Source organism: Crassostrea angulata, chromosome 7, assembly GCF_025612915.1.
Source record: "Crassostrea angulata isolate pt1a10 chromosome 7, ASM2561291v2, whole genome shotgun sequence".
NCBI lineage: Eukaryota > Metazoa > Mollusca > Bivalvia > Ostreida > Ostreidae > Magallana > Magallana angulata.
Window position 1 is genome coordinate 19,142,915 of NC_069117.1, and position 17,630 is coordinate 19,160,544.

General features: G+C 33.7%; 1 protein-coding gene across 4 annotated transcripts in view; it reads left to right on the forward strand.

Annotated features, from left to right (window-relative positions):
* The first annotated feature begins 2,369 nt into the window (after positions 1 to 2,369).
* The window catches only part of LOC128191712 (la-related protein 4-like), a 31,052-nt gene continuing 15,791 nt past the window's right edge, over positions 2,370 to 17,630 (forward strand). For 2 of the 4 annotated variants that reach the window (XM_052863925.1, XM_052863928.1), the window contains exons 1-6: positions 2,371 to 2,575; positions 4,065 to 4,160; positions 15,064 to 15,172; positions 15,736 to 15,885; positions 16,268 to 16,361; positions 17,102 to 17,238. In XM_052863925.1, coding sequence (XP_052719885.1) covers positions 2,558 to 2,575; positions 4,065 to 4,160; positions 15,064 to 15,172; positions 15,736 to 15,885; positions 16,268 to 16,361; positions 17,102 to 17,238 — 604 coding nt within the window. In that variant the 5' untranslated portion in view covers positions 2,371 to 2,557. Of the gene's footprint in view, positions 2,576 to 4,064; positions 4,161 to 12,661; positions 12,909 to 15,063; positions 15,173 to 15,735; positions 15,886 to 16,267; positions 16,362 to 17,101; positions 17,239 to 17,630 lie in introns of those variants that run through there. The other 2 variants (XM_052863926.1, XM_052863929.1) reach the window with 2 other exon arrangements.

The window sequence follows — 17,630 nt, forward strand, 5'->3', positions numbered from 1 at the left end:
TTCAGTTTGTTAAAAATGTCAAAAATAATCATACACTTTTTTGGGAATTTGAGAAAAAAAAATGTTCAAATTGATTATTTCTGTATTTGAGCTTTTTCTGATCTGTTATAGCAAATAGATAAAAAAAAAAAAAAAAGGTAATTCAGCAGTTATTTCAATTCCTACAATTTCACTATATAGTCGGTTTAGAAAAAAGGGCTGTTGTGTTACTCAGATTTCATTAATATTGCGCTTTAAATGAGTCCGCAGAATTGTATAATAATTGAGTTTATGAAGTGTGCAATATGAAAAACATGTACATTGTATTTAAAGTTTTTGATGAACAATAGAAATACATATAAAATCGGGCTATCTAGCACCTGACACAAAAGTTCCTGTATAAAGTTATCATTTCTTACGCCGGACCCTGTGACAGTTGCATCTAGAGGTCAAAGGTGAAGGTAACTATTAATCTCAGAGATCAAACTCCATATCAAACGCGAATCGCTGCTTCCCGTTGGATTGTTATACAGACGAAATTTCTAATTCATTTATGCATAATTTGGATATGCACCGTGATATCATAATTATGTATAGGCCTAGATAGATTTTGTTAACGTGTTTGATACGAGGAGACTGATGTACATGTACGTTCGTGTAAATGTTAAAAATGCAAATCCTAACCCACTTCTTAGAAACAAAAAAGCCCACATCATTATCGGATCGGTATAGTACGTAGTGTATTGTACGTATACATGTGATAGCCTCTACCGGACCCCGTCCGTGTAAATGCTACGCCAAATATACGCCAATAAAAATTACTTTTTATCCTATTCTGACAGACATGAAACATCATTTATTTTTCGGGGTGGTGGGTGGGGTTTATTGTAGATCTAGCTTTGAAAAAAAAAATGACCAGCCAACATAAGAGAAAAAAAAGAAGAAAACTTAGTTACAAACTTTGAATTTTTGGGAGGGCCTATGTCATGTTTCGTGTTTCAAGATATTTTTTTTTTTACGTAGTGTCTGGAAAGTTGAGGGAAGGGGAGGCTTTTTGCCAAAAAAAAAAAAAAAAAAAATACTAGAGGGAACTCACCCCGTCGCCCGATTGCTTTGTCCCTGCAGTAAAAAAAAATGATTAATTAATTTACAATTCTTTATTGACCAATTAAGGGACAACATGAAGATTGTATAATAAACATAATTTATACAATAGGGAAAGAGTTGGATTATTGAAAGAGCTAAGACAGACATGAACATTTAATTAGCATATAGATACACATATGTTTCTATGCTCAATACATATGTACATTTATATCATGATTAAACACCCATACATAAATATGTCAAAATAGATACAAATCTGATATAGTTTATCACATGATTGAAAACCAATATTTGACTCAGAAATACAAGACCTATATATCTAATAGCAGTAATACAAACTTATCAATGAACAACACATGCCGTTGTTATGATATGATATGCATAATTTGATATAAACGCATGTTAACATAATAATTTATAGCCGATTATATGGAGAATATTAATTCATTTAATTAAAAAGGATCATGGATATTTTAAGCAAAATACGATATATGAATTCAGAGGTCATCGCCCGAGGCTAAACTGCAAAATTTGGTACACACAAAATTAAAAGCTATCAGATTCTATCAAGCAAATTACATGATTGTCCAACCGAAAAATAACTGTTGCATAGGAATCAATCTAAAAACATAAAAGGTATCTATATTACAATCTCTCTTTCTCTCTCTCTCCTCTCTCTCTCTCTCTGGATCCGCCAATCCGTCGAAGTGCTGGTATTCAAGAACGACAACTGTGAACTACTTAGTAGCCATAAAAGGAGGACATGAAACACATATTGAGGGTATCATGGGGGCTCTGTTACTTAGATCACACCAAAGCGTTTTGCAATGTAAAAGGAAACTGATAAAGTTCAAAATATAGTGCCACTAACTTAAAGATGACTGGGGAAAAAGAAGAAATATTTTTCAGGGAAATTAACGTTAGGCATTAATACAGCTTGTTTAAATTGTATTGCAAATTGCTGGAATATTAATCGCACAGACTTAAAAAGATATATGAAATTAGCAGGTAGTAAACTCCAAATCAACATTAAAAGAAACTGTTGTGATGTCTAGGCCTACTGTAATTATCACTGCAGCAAACTCCCCCTAGAACCCCCTCAATATTACGTCAGATGAGACCTCCTCTCTCCCGCCAAAGCACAAAGAATTTGTGTTCTTAAATTGCTTATCTTTGCAAATTGAGTTCCAATATATTTTTATTTAATTTCACTTTTACTGAAAAATGCACATTAAAATCCTATATTTGAGCTAGGTGAAATAAACTTCAAAGTAACATGTTTTCACATTGCGGTTGCCATGTTGGATGTATGCGGCCCATGTGACTAGTGGCGATAGATCAACCTGCATAGTGCAAGTTTGTACCTTATTTCGTTACTTAGGCACGCATTTTTGTAACCTTTTCGGCTCAAAGGTGGAAAGATACATCGACAGGTCTTCAAGACGGATTCTTTAATAGTTTTAGGTAGTGGATGGTATCCGTAGCCAAAGTAAGTGCATGTGGATGTCAGTGTTGCGACAGCATGTTTTTCGTGACACGGTCGACGCCATGTTACATTACGTCTCATGTATTTCATCACGTGTTACTGCAAAACTTCAGTCAAGCTATCTCAATTGTTTTTGTCATTTGTTTTGTTTTATGTAGATATATTATATATACATAAACGCATGAATAAATGAAACATTTGGAAAGAAAAACGCGTCATGACCCGCCTTTAAACCTATGTTCTGAAATCATGACATTAGATTCTTTAACCATCAAGTAGGTTTTAATTATTGTAATATGATATTCGTCAGAGTCGTTTACAATATTTTTTCACTTAGAATAGATAAGATGCATCTGTGGCATGTACAAATGGTACAAAACATTACGTTAGGGGAACATTTACGGAAATGACGGCCATTTTCCAATATGGCTGCCTCCATGAGAAATGACAGTGTGCTACCAAAATCGTCAATGACAGGACATAAAAGCTTTCATTTGTAGTAAAAATGCTTAATGAAATTGAATTTTGGATATGTTCTAAGCTGTTAATTATGAAAATTGGAAGAATGAGATGCCTAAGTCCTTATAGGAAGTGTTCGCTGAAAAACTATTCTTACATTTGCAACAGATAAGAATGATGCTGGATTATATTTTGAAATGTTATCAGAGAAATATGCTATTTCCAGTTTATAAGATACTGCTAAGTTTTAATTGTGACGGTCATTAAAACTCACTAATGAACAGTTTAATTCCATAAGAAATGTTCATTTAATCATATTCATGCTTATGAATCAAGCAACATGGGTGAAGGATAAACCATTATTCAAAACATTATTGGTGAACATGTTGTTTATGTTTACAAGTTTTCTTTTCCTGTCTAATGAGTAGTGAGAGAATAGTATGTTTTTCATAAAATGTATAAAGGAAATAAAATGCTGTCAGCATACCATTCTTTCCAACACCCATCTCTGATTAACTCAGTGATTTATCTCAGTTATATTGGGAAAAAATCCTTTACTGTTTTGTTTCCAAAATGCAAGATTGATTGATGTTTTTATTAGCAAGTTAGCTGTTCAGTTTTGTTCTTTAGTTAAGGAAATATTGGAAAATTCATGAGAAAATATTCATAATTGTTGTGAAGCATACAAGGAAACATATTTGTTTTTGTTGGAAACCCAGAGCATGAAGGTTAAAAAAGAGTTTAATTATTTTTTTAAAGTATTTTTGCTTTTCCTTGGAAAGTCACCAGGAATGAAGAATTTGACATTTTTTGGCTTTGAACCATAAGCATGTAGTAATGTAGTTATATTTTGTCCAACTGTTTATTTCTGTTAACACACTGTGCATTTATTTATATAATGCTATTGGCTAACAAAAATAAATGTTTTGACACAGAAAAAATATTGTAAACAAATAGGACAGTGATTTTGATGGAAATATGTGAAGAATGTTTTGTACCTGTCCCAGCAATAAGACTCTGATTTGATTTTTAGGTGGAACTGAAGGCAAGTCCCGAGGAGAACTCAGCTGCCCTAATGACGTCAGATCGGGGAAACAACAGGGGCGCTGAGCTACCACTCTCATCCCCGGTAAGTACCCATTACACCCCCACCCCCCTTGTTGATAACCAATGCACTTTGTGATGCTTATTTAGCCTTATTGTATCCCACCAACAAAAATAGATTTTTTTCTGTGAGGTTTATGATTGCTTTTTAATACAGCATTTAAAAAGAGTAGTTTGCATAAGAATTATCAGTCTGAATAATTATGATTTTATTGGTACTTGGCTCAAGAATTGGGAATTTTTGGGGGGTTTTTGTTCAGTTTTAACTTTTCACTGAAATAGTTTTCCTAAATGCAGCAGTTTAAACTATAGGATGCTGAAATGCTTGTAATTCTCATAATAAGAAGAAAGCTGCAGTCAAACTAATGATATTAGGAATTTACTAGAAGATGAGTTTGAGTCATCCATGACAGTCACTAGATGATTTTGATATCTGAAGTGCATTGTTGACAATGATAAAATGTATATAGAACCATCTTAACAAGGCCTTGGACTTTCAGTAGGAGGTAAAACAAGTTGAAAATGACGCTGGTTTCAAGTGAAATATACACTGATTTTGCAGTTATAGCTCAAAAGCCAGACAAATCTTGTTGATTTCAAAGAGCAATGGCTGAGTGACCAGCAATGAAATAGACAGGCCTACATCACAGTGTTGTTTGACACCAACTACCCAAAGTCCAAGCTCTTGATAAAATGGTTTTAATATCATTTGGACTTGTCTCTTGAGATTTTTCCAGTGTTAAATGACAAATAGTAAATTGTGCAGTGTATTATTAAGTACTACCCATGGAGAATAAGGAAAGAAAGTGAAAGAAGTTTAGACGTTTTCATCATCGGAATTTTGGAACAGATAAGGAAAATTACCTTTGTTAATAATGATGTTTTATGAATGGTGTGTGTATGTATATCTTGTGAACCATACTAGATATCTCATTTCAAGTTCTCTGGTTAATAAAACGTGTTTAGTTGCATGGCTGCGTTTTACAAAAGAAATTACGACTTACGACCAAATTAATGAATGTTAATTAATCACAAACTAATCAATAATTTATTCTTATGGCTGGAAAATATAATTATGGGAATTGAAATATTTGTAAACAAATGATTTTATGTCAATTTTTTTCTTTAAAGATCATTTTACAAGACTGTAAATATTTACGACATTGTCGTAAGTTCTTTTGTAAAATGCAGCCCAGGTCTGTAGCACGAAGTCTGAAAAAATTCAGATGGAAGACATTGGAGGGACTGTGCCTCCCATTTTAAAAATATGCAATTTATGATGCTAAAAAAATTGCGCTAGTTTTAAACTAATTAACCTTATTTTTTACAAATTCTGTAAAAACCATTAATTTCTACAGACAATTTACTACTGATATCGTCACTTTATTTGCCCCAGACTTTCTCTTAAACATGTCAACTGATCTCGGAAAATGAAGTATATTAATTCACATATTGATATACTTCATTTTCTGAGATCAGTCACCATATTTATATGTAAACAAACTGCACCACTTCATTTTACGGGGTTGGTGATGTTGAAAAGAATATCGGGGGCAAGTAAAGAGACGATATCTGTAGATAAATGTCCAAGGAATTATTTGGAACCAAATATTTGTGCAGAATGTGTGTGGATATAAGATTATCAGTCCAAAACAAGCTTTTATTGTGTGCCGTAAATTGCAGTTTTTTTACTATGCGAGGCACTTAAGCTACCATGTTGTCCATCCAAATTTTTTCAGACCTGCAGCTAAAACATGTTAAGTTTCTTGTAAGCCAATAGTATATTTTCCTTTACATTCCATAATCTATTTAAAAATTCAGTGAGTATTTTTGAGCATAGCCAATTTATTATTACATAAAGTTTCCTGTTTTTAAGATCTAGGTTTTCATTGATCTCAACATCTACTCTGTAGTCTTGATGCACCTGTTGCATATACACAACCGATGAATATTCAGAATGATATCATTTACAACAGGAAAGGAAAAAGTTTAGATTGCTAAGCAAGGATTGTACAGGTCTTGTTATTTCTCCTGACTGTATAATGATCTTCCTTAGGACTTCCTTCTTTACTTGTAAAACATCGCCAACTCTGGTTTGTTGTCTTGTCTATTCTACACACGACATGTTCCTTATGTTTTTGATTGTAAAGAATCTAATACAGTCCTGATATTACTTGTGTTGAGGTCATTAGGTGACATAGTTTGACACAGAAGTACAGCTTTGATATTTGATAATTATTATACTGGAATTTGTTACACCTATAAAGAAAGCAACAAAAGAGTTTTGACTTTTTGTCAGAAGGTTGAAATATTATTGTGAGACATAAAAAAATGTAAATCATAATCGTTCTTCAACTATTGATTCAGTTCCACTAGATTTCTTGTAGACTATTGTAACAAATTATAACAAAGAAGTATTATATGATATGAGTAAAGTTTGGCCCCCATTTTTAAAAGTGTTTCAGGTAAATTAAATTTTTATATGATTTTTTAGAATAGTTGATATAATATATGTTTTTCACCTATTTATTTGATTTATTTGCATTCACTGGCAGTATATGACATCAGACGTTATGCTATTTTTGTAAGTCAATCAAAATCAGCCAAAATTGGACATTTTTCATCTTTTTCGGAATGGGAAATATAGAGTGAGGGTTAGAACAAGAGCAGACTTTTTGTAAGTTATTTAAGTTTTGGATAGATACATCTTTTATGAAAATACTTTGTTTATTCAAGCAACCACTCAATGTTTCTGAAAGAAAAACTGCTTGAAAACAATGTTTTATGCTAAAGATGCAATCGAAATGAAATTTATGAAAAACTTCACAAATTTATCTGTATAAAGGAAGCAATTTGAAAGTAAACTGATGATGTTTATTTTAAGGGCCATATTAGGCCCATATACATAGTCCTTTACACCTTTTTAACAAATTTGAAGATTTTGAGTTGATGGATGTTGTTGAGTCAGTATGGTTGAGAGAAAAATGGAAGTTAATAGGGTAGAAAACGGCAAAATTTAAAGAATATGTTTGATTTTAGGGATATAAGAGCTTCTTAGCCTAACTGTTTAGGAAGACAGCAGTCATGATTTTAGATCTCCTAGTTCTCTTATGTCAGAAGCAAATATCTGCGAGAGAAATGTTATTAAATCATGAAAAGAGCTGGGATTTAAATACAAGTTATCGTTCTTTGAGCTGAAATATTGCTATTCATATTGATTATTTATTTGAGTGGATCAATGTCTTTTCTGCTTTGCCTGCTGAATTCAAGATTTAATTATCTTTTTTTTTTTTAAAGATTGAATTTATTTTGAATTTTAAACATATTTTTCCTTTTAAAGCATGACAGTTGAAAAAATTGATAAAAACATTGACTGTCATGATTTTAAAAAAATTATAAGGGGTTTAAAAGATTTTTGTTTGCACAACAAATGAATAAGGATTTTTTTAGAGCAGATTTAGCACTAGTATACATTACGTGCCCCTCCACCCCCACCCCCAAACACACCCACACACAGATAAGTAAATTCTTGTAAAAGTAAGTTTTTGTTTGGGAAACTACCATGTTCATCCATCTGTTCTGGAATATTAGACTAAATCTGCCCATTGACTGCAGAAAAGGAAAATTGATCTATAAAAATATGGTCTAGAAAGTATACTTTAACTTGTACTTTGTTTAATTAATACAAGTTTGAAATGACATAATATGTGGTTTAATTTGAAATAAAAGTACAGATCGGCTATTTAAACTGAACAACCTGTTGTATTGTTGAATATGCCTAATGCTTAAAATTGACAATAATCTGGGATTGGAGATCTTAAGTACAGCCTTATTGATTAGTAAAGCAAGAAAATGCTGATGGTGTATTATTATGTACATGTATCATTAGGGGTCCACAATCTAGCTAACAACTAGTCTTACGTCAAATTTTGAAACATGTCTAATTTAAGATTTCAGTGTCAAAATGTCCCTGTCCCTCTTGTGATACTATTCACATGCAACCTTACAAGAACCTCGCCATATAGGGAAAATATGGTTTCATATTACATACATTGTTATATAATAAGTAACATGAATTTATATGCTCTGAACAATTTTAACTCCAGATTTCTTCATAGGTTATACCAAAACCTTAGTGTGATAATATTTTCCTTGAAAGGCCGTTAGCCCGTTAACTTCTCAAAGTACCATATAATTGAGTTATATTTTGGTTGATATTGATGAAATTGAAGAGCAGGCATTTAGCTGGGGAGATTTTTCCATCCCATGTTATATTCATGAATGAAGAGATAGATTAAATTAGGTTGGTGCATTGCAACATGTCCTGTTCAGAGCCATGAGCTGGGCTGAATGAAATTGTGGTTAATATGCTATGATCAATTACGCATTAAAAATCAGTGTGATTATCCTGCTCATTACACAAAAAGCCACTCTGTAGTTTTGAAATCTGTCACACTTTATGATGCTGTTGGATTCAGATTGTGCAGACAAGTTTGTCAATAAGAGGCCGGAACCCTCCAGGGCCTTTCTGATAGACTGCAAGTTATGATGGCGGCAGAAGCAGCAGCGGCAGCGGCAACAGACGTGGGCAGTCCTTGTCCTCGTCGCAGCAGCTACCTTAGGAGCAAGAGACGGGAACATAAATCAATAAACTCGGCCTACTATTGTGGTCACGTATAAAGATAACCCCTTCCTTAGGAGAAACAGTAGTTTGTCTGGCTGAAGACCATGTTTGATAAAGGGAAGAAGGACTGTGGAATCAGAATAAGAGGGGGAAAACAGGGGAGGAAAAAATTGTCTTGAAAATTGATTTTGTTAAATGAAAGTAATCTTTGGATGTTTACGAGAAGAAAAGGATTGGCCATATCTTGCATTTATTTAAATCATAAGGGTTTTCAGTCATGATGCAACAGATTTCAGAGGTTAAATCTGTTTCCCACAAGACTCGTCAAGTAGAATACCAATGTGGAAATTTGACATTTTGAAATGTTTCTAAAGATATTGCATACCATAAAATGTCAGAGAAAAGACAATTTTATTCTTCGGGAAATATTACTTTCACTCTTGCCATCCTCTTGCTGTCCATATTGTCTGTTTTATGACTTTCAAATGACTAATATGAGTGATTTGCATAGTTCTCTCGACTAGATAAGTATGCATAGTCCATGCTTTGCACTAACAGTGGGCGTGATTTAAGTTCAAGTTAGTAAGCATTAATCTAAAATACCAAACCTTGACTCGTGTAAGTTATCATAGGTCGGTATTGCAGTTTCCTAATTTTTGTATTTCCTCTTAGCTATTGATTCCATCATTGAAATCTTAAACAGTTTTGAAAATGTCTGTAGGATTGAAAAGCAGTAGCATCAATGACTGTTTATAATACTACTTTTCCAATGCCACAATTATTTGTGATAATAGTGATTCACTTTCATTGTAAGCTGTTTCGGGGCCTGAAGTCTACACTTATGCATAATTTGTCTGAGTTAATGATCTCCTGTCTTTTTGAGAGGACCCTGTCATGGGTTAAATGATTTCCAATGACTGTCTATTGATTATGGAATAGATTCTGATGACAAGAATATTAAATAAAAACCAATGCTGAAAAGAAATAGGATTGCATAAATGATGATGTTGATTCTGTCCCTCCCACTTGATAAGCCACTTGTGAGGGTGTTGTGTAAGAGACCCCTTTTAGGGCCTTCTGATTATCCATCTAAACTGTGACAAAATGGATTGTGCAATTAGTGGATTAAGTTTATTCTTATTGATTTTGCAGACACACATTATAGGCTGTGCTTCAGGGTATTTCTTTTTTGGGACCAGAATGAAATACTGTAAATTCCTTATATTATGCGAGTACTAATTCTGCAAAGTACTAATTCTGCAGAGTACTAATTCTGCAATCCCACTGTTTTGTATCAAATTGCGAGAATATGAAATCGCGAATGTGGAACTTTTTTCCTTTTTTCTGATTATCCCAACTCTCAAAAAATAATGGCGAGATTTTAAAATCCATGAAGTGTGCTTCTCGCAATTTTATGCGGATATAAATTCCTAGCATTTCATTAAAAATTTACAGTATTTTTGATGAACTTGCATATATGAATTACATGTATATGAGATTTCTAGTTTTCAGTCACAAGTTATGTCTACTAATTTATTGCAAACAAAAGAGACACAATGCTTCTATATAGTTGTTGTCTTCAGTATGACTGCAAAGGTCAGTGCCCACAACTATCTTAGTACCTAAACTGTGTCACGGTCAATAGATAAAAAACAAACTCACTGTTATGCGAACTTGCTTAAAAATCTTAAGCTTCAATGAATCCATTTGATTGATTTTAAAAGTTTTAAAGAACAAGTATTATCATCATGCCATGCACACTGTGATTTTTTTTGGTGATAGTAAATGTCATAAGCCCAATAATTAGCTGTAATGATGATGAACTATAGCATCAAGAGTAAACAACTGGTGATATTTAGAATAAAAGGAGCAAGTTTGATTCAATAAATCAATTTCTACTTTTAACAGGATTCTTTAGAAGTCTTAAGTGGAATACTATGGATAATCAATGCATTAGATATTCTGCTTAGACCATGGTCCTCTTATAAGCGAGAGTTTCAAAAGAATGTGGAAGTTTAAAACCATTATGATAAACTTGATATCAAACAAATTCTCCAATTATGAATGCAGGACAAATGTATAACCTTGCAATATCTCCCTTGTTGTAGCTGTTCTATCAGGTCTATATACCCCTTGTTATATATAATATAGTATATTACTGTGATAATGGTCCTTACAAGGATTCGGAGATGCCAGAGTTTGGATATCCTCTGTTTCAGCAATACAATAATTGTGCTCATTTATAACTTTAGGTACTGGGACAGTTGAATTTTCGGATCACAAATTAATACAAAGCGTCAGACTTTTAACCCACATGCCCAATCCAACAGTTATAATTTAATGTTAATTGTGTTTGATTTATGACATATATTGTACCATTTATTTCATTGAAGTTGAAATCAAACATAAGATCTATCTATGTGCAATTTATGTCAAATCAGTGCAGTACTGGGGCCCGGTGATTTGTTTTTTTGAATTAAGTGTGATTATGTTCACATTAGCATTCATTTACATAAGGAGCTTAACCTGGGGACGTTTGCTTCTGTTCTTTTTCATCATAGTTGTCAATAATTTTCTTCAACCCTTTGGGAACAATATTGGCCACAGATGTTTCTCCCTCAACTCCATTTCAATATCCGGGAGAATGAAGTTTGATGTTGAAAATATGGGTACACTGGTGTACTTGTGATTATGTGCTACAGTGGTGTCCTGACATCTGTAACTTGGTGATAAGTGGATATGCACCTTCTATATCTACGTTTTAACAAAATATGCATAGAATATTGTTGCACAGTAATTTGAATAATGCTAAATGAATCATAATAGCCAATAAACTTTATGTTTATGCAATGATAAACTTGGTTGGATACAGATACTTTTCTTTCAATAAAGGAAAATGTATTTCAAGGAAAAGGTAACAAAATGAAAGAACATAAAAGGTTGACTGTGGAAGATATACAATGTCAGTACGTATAGGTGTTGCATTTTATGTGCTCCTGATTTATCACATTGTCATGTGCTGACCCCAGTCCATTATTTTTTATGCATGATAACATCTTGTACTCACATCAATTGGAAGATTATGAAAATTAGATATAAACAGGCAAACACCAAGTGTTGGTCTGTGTATCTGCCGTAGTTGTCGCATTCAGCTCACTGGTGACAGCCTAGCAAATTATTGATTGTTAACCTGGAACTTGCTGTAGTTGAAATACAGAGAGAACAGACGAAAAGCCTCAGATATACCTGTGTCTTCGTTAAAACATGATGTCTGAATGGAAGCGTGGATATTCTGTTCTCTGTGGCCGATTGGGCTTAATTATCAGACCTTCATTTACATAAGAGGGAATCCGTGTTGAGAGAAAAGGGCCGCATTTGATAGCATGGATAGATTCGTCAGTTACTAGGCTGTTGGTACAGTCATTTGTCTGTCAGCCAAACACGATTTCATACCATATGGTCACGTTTAGGAGGACATTTTCTAGACCTGTGCCTCTATTTGTGATCAGAATTTTATCTCTGTGATGTAATCACACAATCAAGACTACTATGAACTTCTTAATTGTGAAAATTGGACTGATTGTCTGATCTGGAATTGATATTTCCCTTTTTAGCCATCTGCAGATATTTCGGGTCTATAAAAAAGATCATTAAGTGGCTTTCCGCTTTTGTGGCTGACTCTTTCATTCAAGAAATTTCTTCAAAGAGGAAGTTCATATGGAAATTTAACTTGCATCAATGAATTGTTGTGAATTACATAAATTTACAGTTAAATGACCATAGAAAAAATTGTTGGTCAGTGATATATATAGTTTTTCTAGAAAAGAATTTCTGTGTTTTTCCCATATGGATATAACTTTCGGTGATATTACGTAAACAGCAAGGAACCGTACTCATTCAAACTCTGTAGAGACAACTGAACTGCTTATCATTTAAATGTACACCAATATCACAGCAAAGAAGATGACAGGAGGGGTGAAAGTATTGACCTGATTTAAGGAACCCCAAGGATTTAGTGTTTGTTGTCATTGGTGTGGACATTTAATACACAAATAAATGCTTCCAGGGGATGTATATTACTATTCTTCCAATTCTTTAGTCTTGTGTGTTCAACAGAACCTTGAGAAAGAGGAGGAACCTGATCCACAGGTAAGATTGGGGTCCGACTAAGGCCTGAAATAGCCCCCACCCCAGCAAACCTCATAACTGAGATATAAGATTATTGTTTGAGAAATTCATTTATGTCTTAATAAATGAAAGTTTAAGTTGCAAGTTGATACTACGATTTAAATTTCTGAAATGTTTTACTGTCATTTGTAAATTCATTCTGAAGATGAAAATGATTAAAATTTGCTGTAGCAAATGAAGTGAAGAATAAAAATTTTTTATAATAGCAATAATATCTGGACTGATAATGTCTATATAAAATTATTCAGACCTTGTATGCAATAAAACAATTTGGATTACAAGGAAGGGGATGGAAAACCCTATCAGTCTGTTGACAAAAGTACTTTCCACAGTGGGATTGTTATCAGTGAGATTTTTAATGTTCTGCAGAACCCTTGGAAGGAACCATTGACATGGTTAGACAATTAGTTCACCTGAACATCACTTAACTCTGAATTAGTCTATGCCCTGGCATGCTTTTGGAATTGTTTCCATTATTGTTTAATATAAAGCCAACCCTGGGATTGTCTTCCAAGAGAATTGATTGAAATTAATGAGGATTTTCAGTTGGAAACTTCCAAAAAGTTTCTTAAGGCTTTCTTCTAACATTCATCTTAATTAAGCTCGAACAGGATTTTCTCAAAAAATTATTGAGATTGTATCAAGAGTAAAGAGAAAGGATACAAGTTATATACAGGTATGTGTTTTTCTATAAGGCAATAGATTGAAATTTCTCCAGTAATCAAGGCTTGAACAAGGTTAAAGATTGACTGGAAATTATCATAGCATGTAGCTGACATGAAAGATTATTTATTTTGTACTCCATGTATTACATCATGTTAAGAAAAGTTTGCCCCTGGTTGTGTGTAATTTTATGGATATTATCTTATAAGAGATGCTAGAAGTTTGAGCATACCTGTCAGATATGGTATTGTATGGCTCAAAATGTGAAGTGGTTAATGTGAGTCCATTTAAAGGGAATACTATTATATTTTGTGGAGGTGTGAATGAAATGATAAATATTGATCAAATTTAAATGCACTTCTGAAATATAAAGGGTAGAAAAGAGATTTTATTTATGGAAATCTGGGAAACTTGGTAGCTTTAGATAGAGCTGTTAATTACCGTGTGTTATCTTGCATGGAAACATCCCCATCTTCCATATATTGTCAGGCAGCAGTTGTAAATCGGTGCAACTTTTTCAATGAAAGTCACCAAAAGCGGAAATGTGGAATCAGAATTGCTGTTTAGATTTTTATCTTGACATGGCTTCTTAGTTGAATTGACTGGTTAACCCATTCTACAATAAAAGCTTGATTTTCAAGCCCTTTTGAATAAATGGTGATCCATTATATTTTTCATGTTTGTAAACAAGGAAAGACAGTATTACATAGTGGTTTGTCCAATAATGATGAAATCTGATACCTTGACTAGCCCACCCTAACATGTTTCACAGTGTCACCTAGTGCTACTGATGCAATAGAACTACAGCTATAAATGCCATTCATGACTATATGTGAAGACACTCCATAGCAGCGTGTCATGAAATATTTACTGAATAAGAAAGTCTTGAATATCCTGGAAATCTGTCTTCACGTGCCTCTGTTTGAGTGGGATGGTGTCGGGAGAAATAGAATATGGATTGATATTCTCTGTGACGCCGATTATTAATATCCCTCGGTGTTGTATCCTGTAATAAAATATTGATGTCAATTAAAGAACTGACAATTGTACATACATGTATACAAAACCAGTACATACAATGAACATGAGTTGCAAAGGGGAAATCATGGTGAAAAATATGGCAAATTGAGCACTTATCTATGTTATGTTTATTTAAATGAGGACCAATGTATGATAGTTGACATGGTCTTGGAACAGATTTGCTTTATGAAATTAAACAACTACTAAGCAGTTCTTCATGACATACTGGTTGTAATCTGTTAATACTTTGTGTGAATATTCAATGTGCTAATGTTTGTGTATATATGATGATGATTAGGTGTTGTGAAATCTAACGTTCTGTTTTACCTTTTTACTGAAATCTTAGTATTGAGGCACTAGGCATCAAATCAATATATGTCCTCCAAAGAAAAAAAAAATTGACTCATGATATTCAATTTTCTTTATTGCTCAGGTCTCCCCCAAAACAGTAGGACTGAATCCCAATGCGTCTGTGTTCCTGAGTACCAAACAATGTAGTCCAACAGACACAGCTCACTGGGAGGGTGGAGTTACAGCTAATGGTGAGTACTTTACTTACAGCATATTAAGTCTCTTAATTCAGGAAAAATATTAAAACAATGACCAAATCCCCATCCAGTGTTAATTGTAATGAGATTCAGTCGACAGAATTATTGTTCATTGAGTACTGTTACGGAACCTGCGTTTCATTGGAATTACCTCATGTTTTAAGCATAGAATTGTAAATTACTGACTGGTCAGTAATGCTGTTAGGGCAACAGTAAAATTCTTTGTCCTGTTGTGTAAAGAAATAAATCAGTGTATGATGAGATGTTAAATAGGTTCACTGACATAAAACCATCAACTATTGCAAAACTAACGTGTCTTTTAGATGTTATGAACTATTAAATTCATAAATCAGCATTTTTTTCTGTAACGTGCTGGAGGAAAGATGATTTTAACAACATAGGAAATTGAATGTACATAAATGGTGATTCATTGTTCTTTGGCATGTTGCACTGATTATGTTCCGTGCACTGATGAAAAAGTGAAACAATATGATTATGAAATGGAAAATGTTACACATTCCGACATGTCATAAATTCTTTGTAATGTTTATTTCCAGGTTACCAGTATGCCAATGGAGACTTGAGCTCCCCAGAGCTGGGGGGAGGAGTGTATCAGAACCAGGAGACATCCTTCCAGAGCAGTGTCCTCGCGGACGATGGGGATTCCTCCACTGGATTCCTCAACTCTGACAACAGTGTCCTATCAGGTGTGTTAAACATACATGGGGCCTCTAGATAACATCTAGCATTGTCTCACAGATAATTTATGGGTTGTTGTTATGCAACAAGTGTACTCAGGTTACCTTTCTTTGGGTGATATTGAGTAAAAAAGGTGAACTTTTTTTTAGAGGTAATGCATTAATGTTTCTCTGAGAATTGTGTAAAAAAAATCTTGTTCATAAAAAAAACCCTCTTTTGTGAGATTTATGTTTGTATTCATTCATACGTTCCATTCAGTCAAACAATGCAGAAAAGTGAATTTTAATTTAATCCAGCATGATTTAGATTTTAATCCCATACCTAAATATTAGAACAGATTTGATGTATGTGTTTATTTTCCACTCTAATGAGTTTTGCTCTTTTTAATAGTGACAGAGGATGAAGGAATTATCCCTGATGGCAACTTGGATGAGGACAGTCTCCGACAGCTACTCAAAACCAAGCTGGAAAACTGTTTCTCCAGGTAGGGGGCTTTAAACACTGTGTGGAGCAATGTCCTGTTATGTGTCACCCTCCCCGTCGTAGATTACACACTGTTGACAGTATTGTGTGTTTGTAAACACTACAGTTGCCTTGTTGCCCATTGATAGTGACATGTATCTCACATCTTAGTTATAAGCCCCTAAGCTGGTCATTTGTCTGGACCAGTCTCATGTTCTCATTGGATCATTGTCAAGGAATCTTCTCCTGCAGAAAAACAGTTATCTAGCTGTTAAAAATTGATCACTATCTATCCGTGATGTGTTCTAATTCAATATAGTAGGTAATTTCCATTGGGCAGAGATTGTATAGTATTATTGATATTTTTTGTTTATTCTCTTAGTGGTTTAATTACTGTAAACCAACTTTTATTTGCAACAACATTATTTTGCGATTTACTGAAGACACACTGGATCGAGCCAACTAATTTTTGCTAGAAAGCCTTATACAGGCCCATGCTGTTATTACAATTATAAGACAAGGGCTGGTTTGTGGGGAGAAATATTTTCGATGATGAGGCTCTTGCGAACCTTGCGAAATTTTCTTTGTGAATAAAAGTTCGTTTACAGTACACATATTCTTGTAACCATAGGACGACATTTTAATCTTGAATTCTTTAGCATAAATGTATTTCAGAAATATTAATGGCTATCTGATAGACTTCTAAGGCTTCAAAAGCAAAGCATCATTTTCTTTAATTCTCTATGTCTGTTGTGTTTGTAGGGACAACCTGTCCAGTGACACGTACCTGCAGTCACAGATGGATTCGGATCAGTATCTTCCTATCACAACCATAGCTAACCTAGAGCAGATACAGGAACTCACCACAGACTTACAACTTGTTGTACAACTACTGCGGGGTAAGTCGCAACTTATGGATGCCAGTCATCACACTTTGTTTAACTTCTTCAACTTAGTCCCTGGATTAGCTTGAAAATATAGTTGTATTAAGACTGTGAGAGGAGATACAAAAGTGGAGATATTTATATTTACAGCTATATCAATGATTTTAGACTTTGTTTTTTCCTTTTCTAAAGTAATTATAACTTTAAACTCTATGTCCTTTACTTCAGAGGATAAAAAGCAATTTACAATTTGTAATAAATACTAGTGTGATATCAAAATGTGTTGGGAATTTATCTATGAGGAATCGGAATGGGAAGGTTTTTCTCTATTGGAGTCTTCTCATGTAGGATCAAAGACTAGTTTTTCATAGTTAATCTATAACTTGAAACATGGTAAAGACGTTACT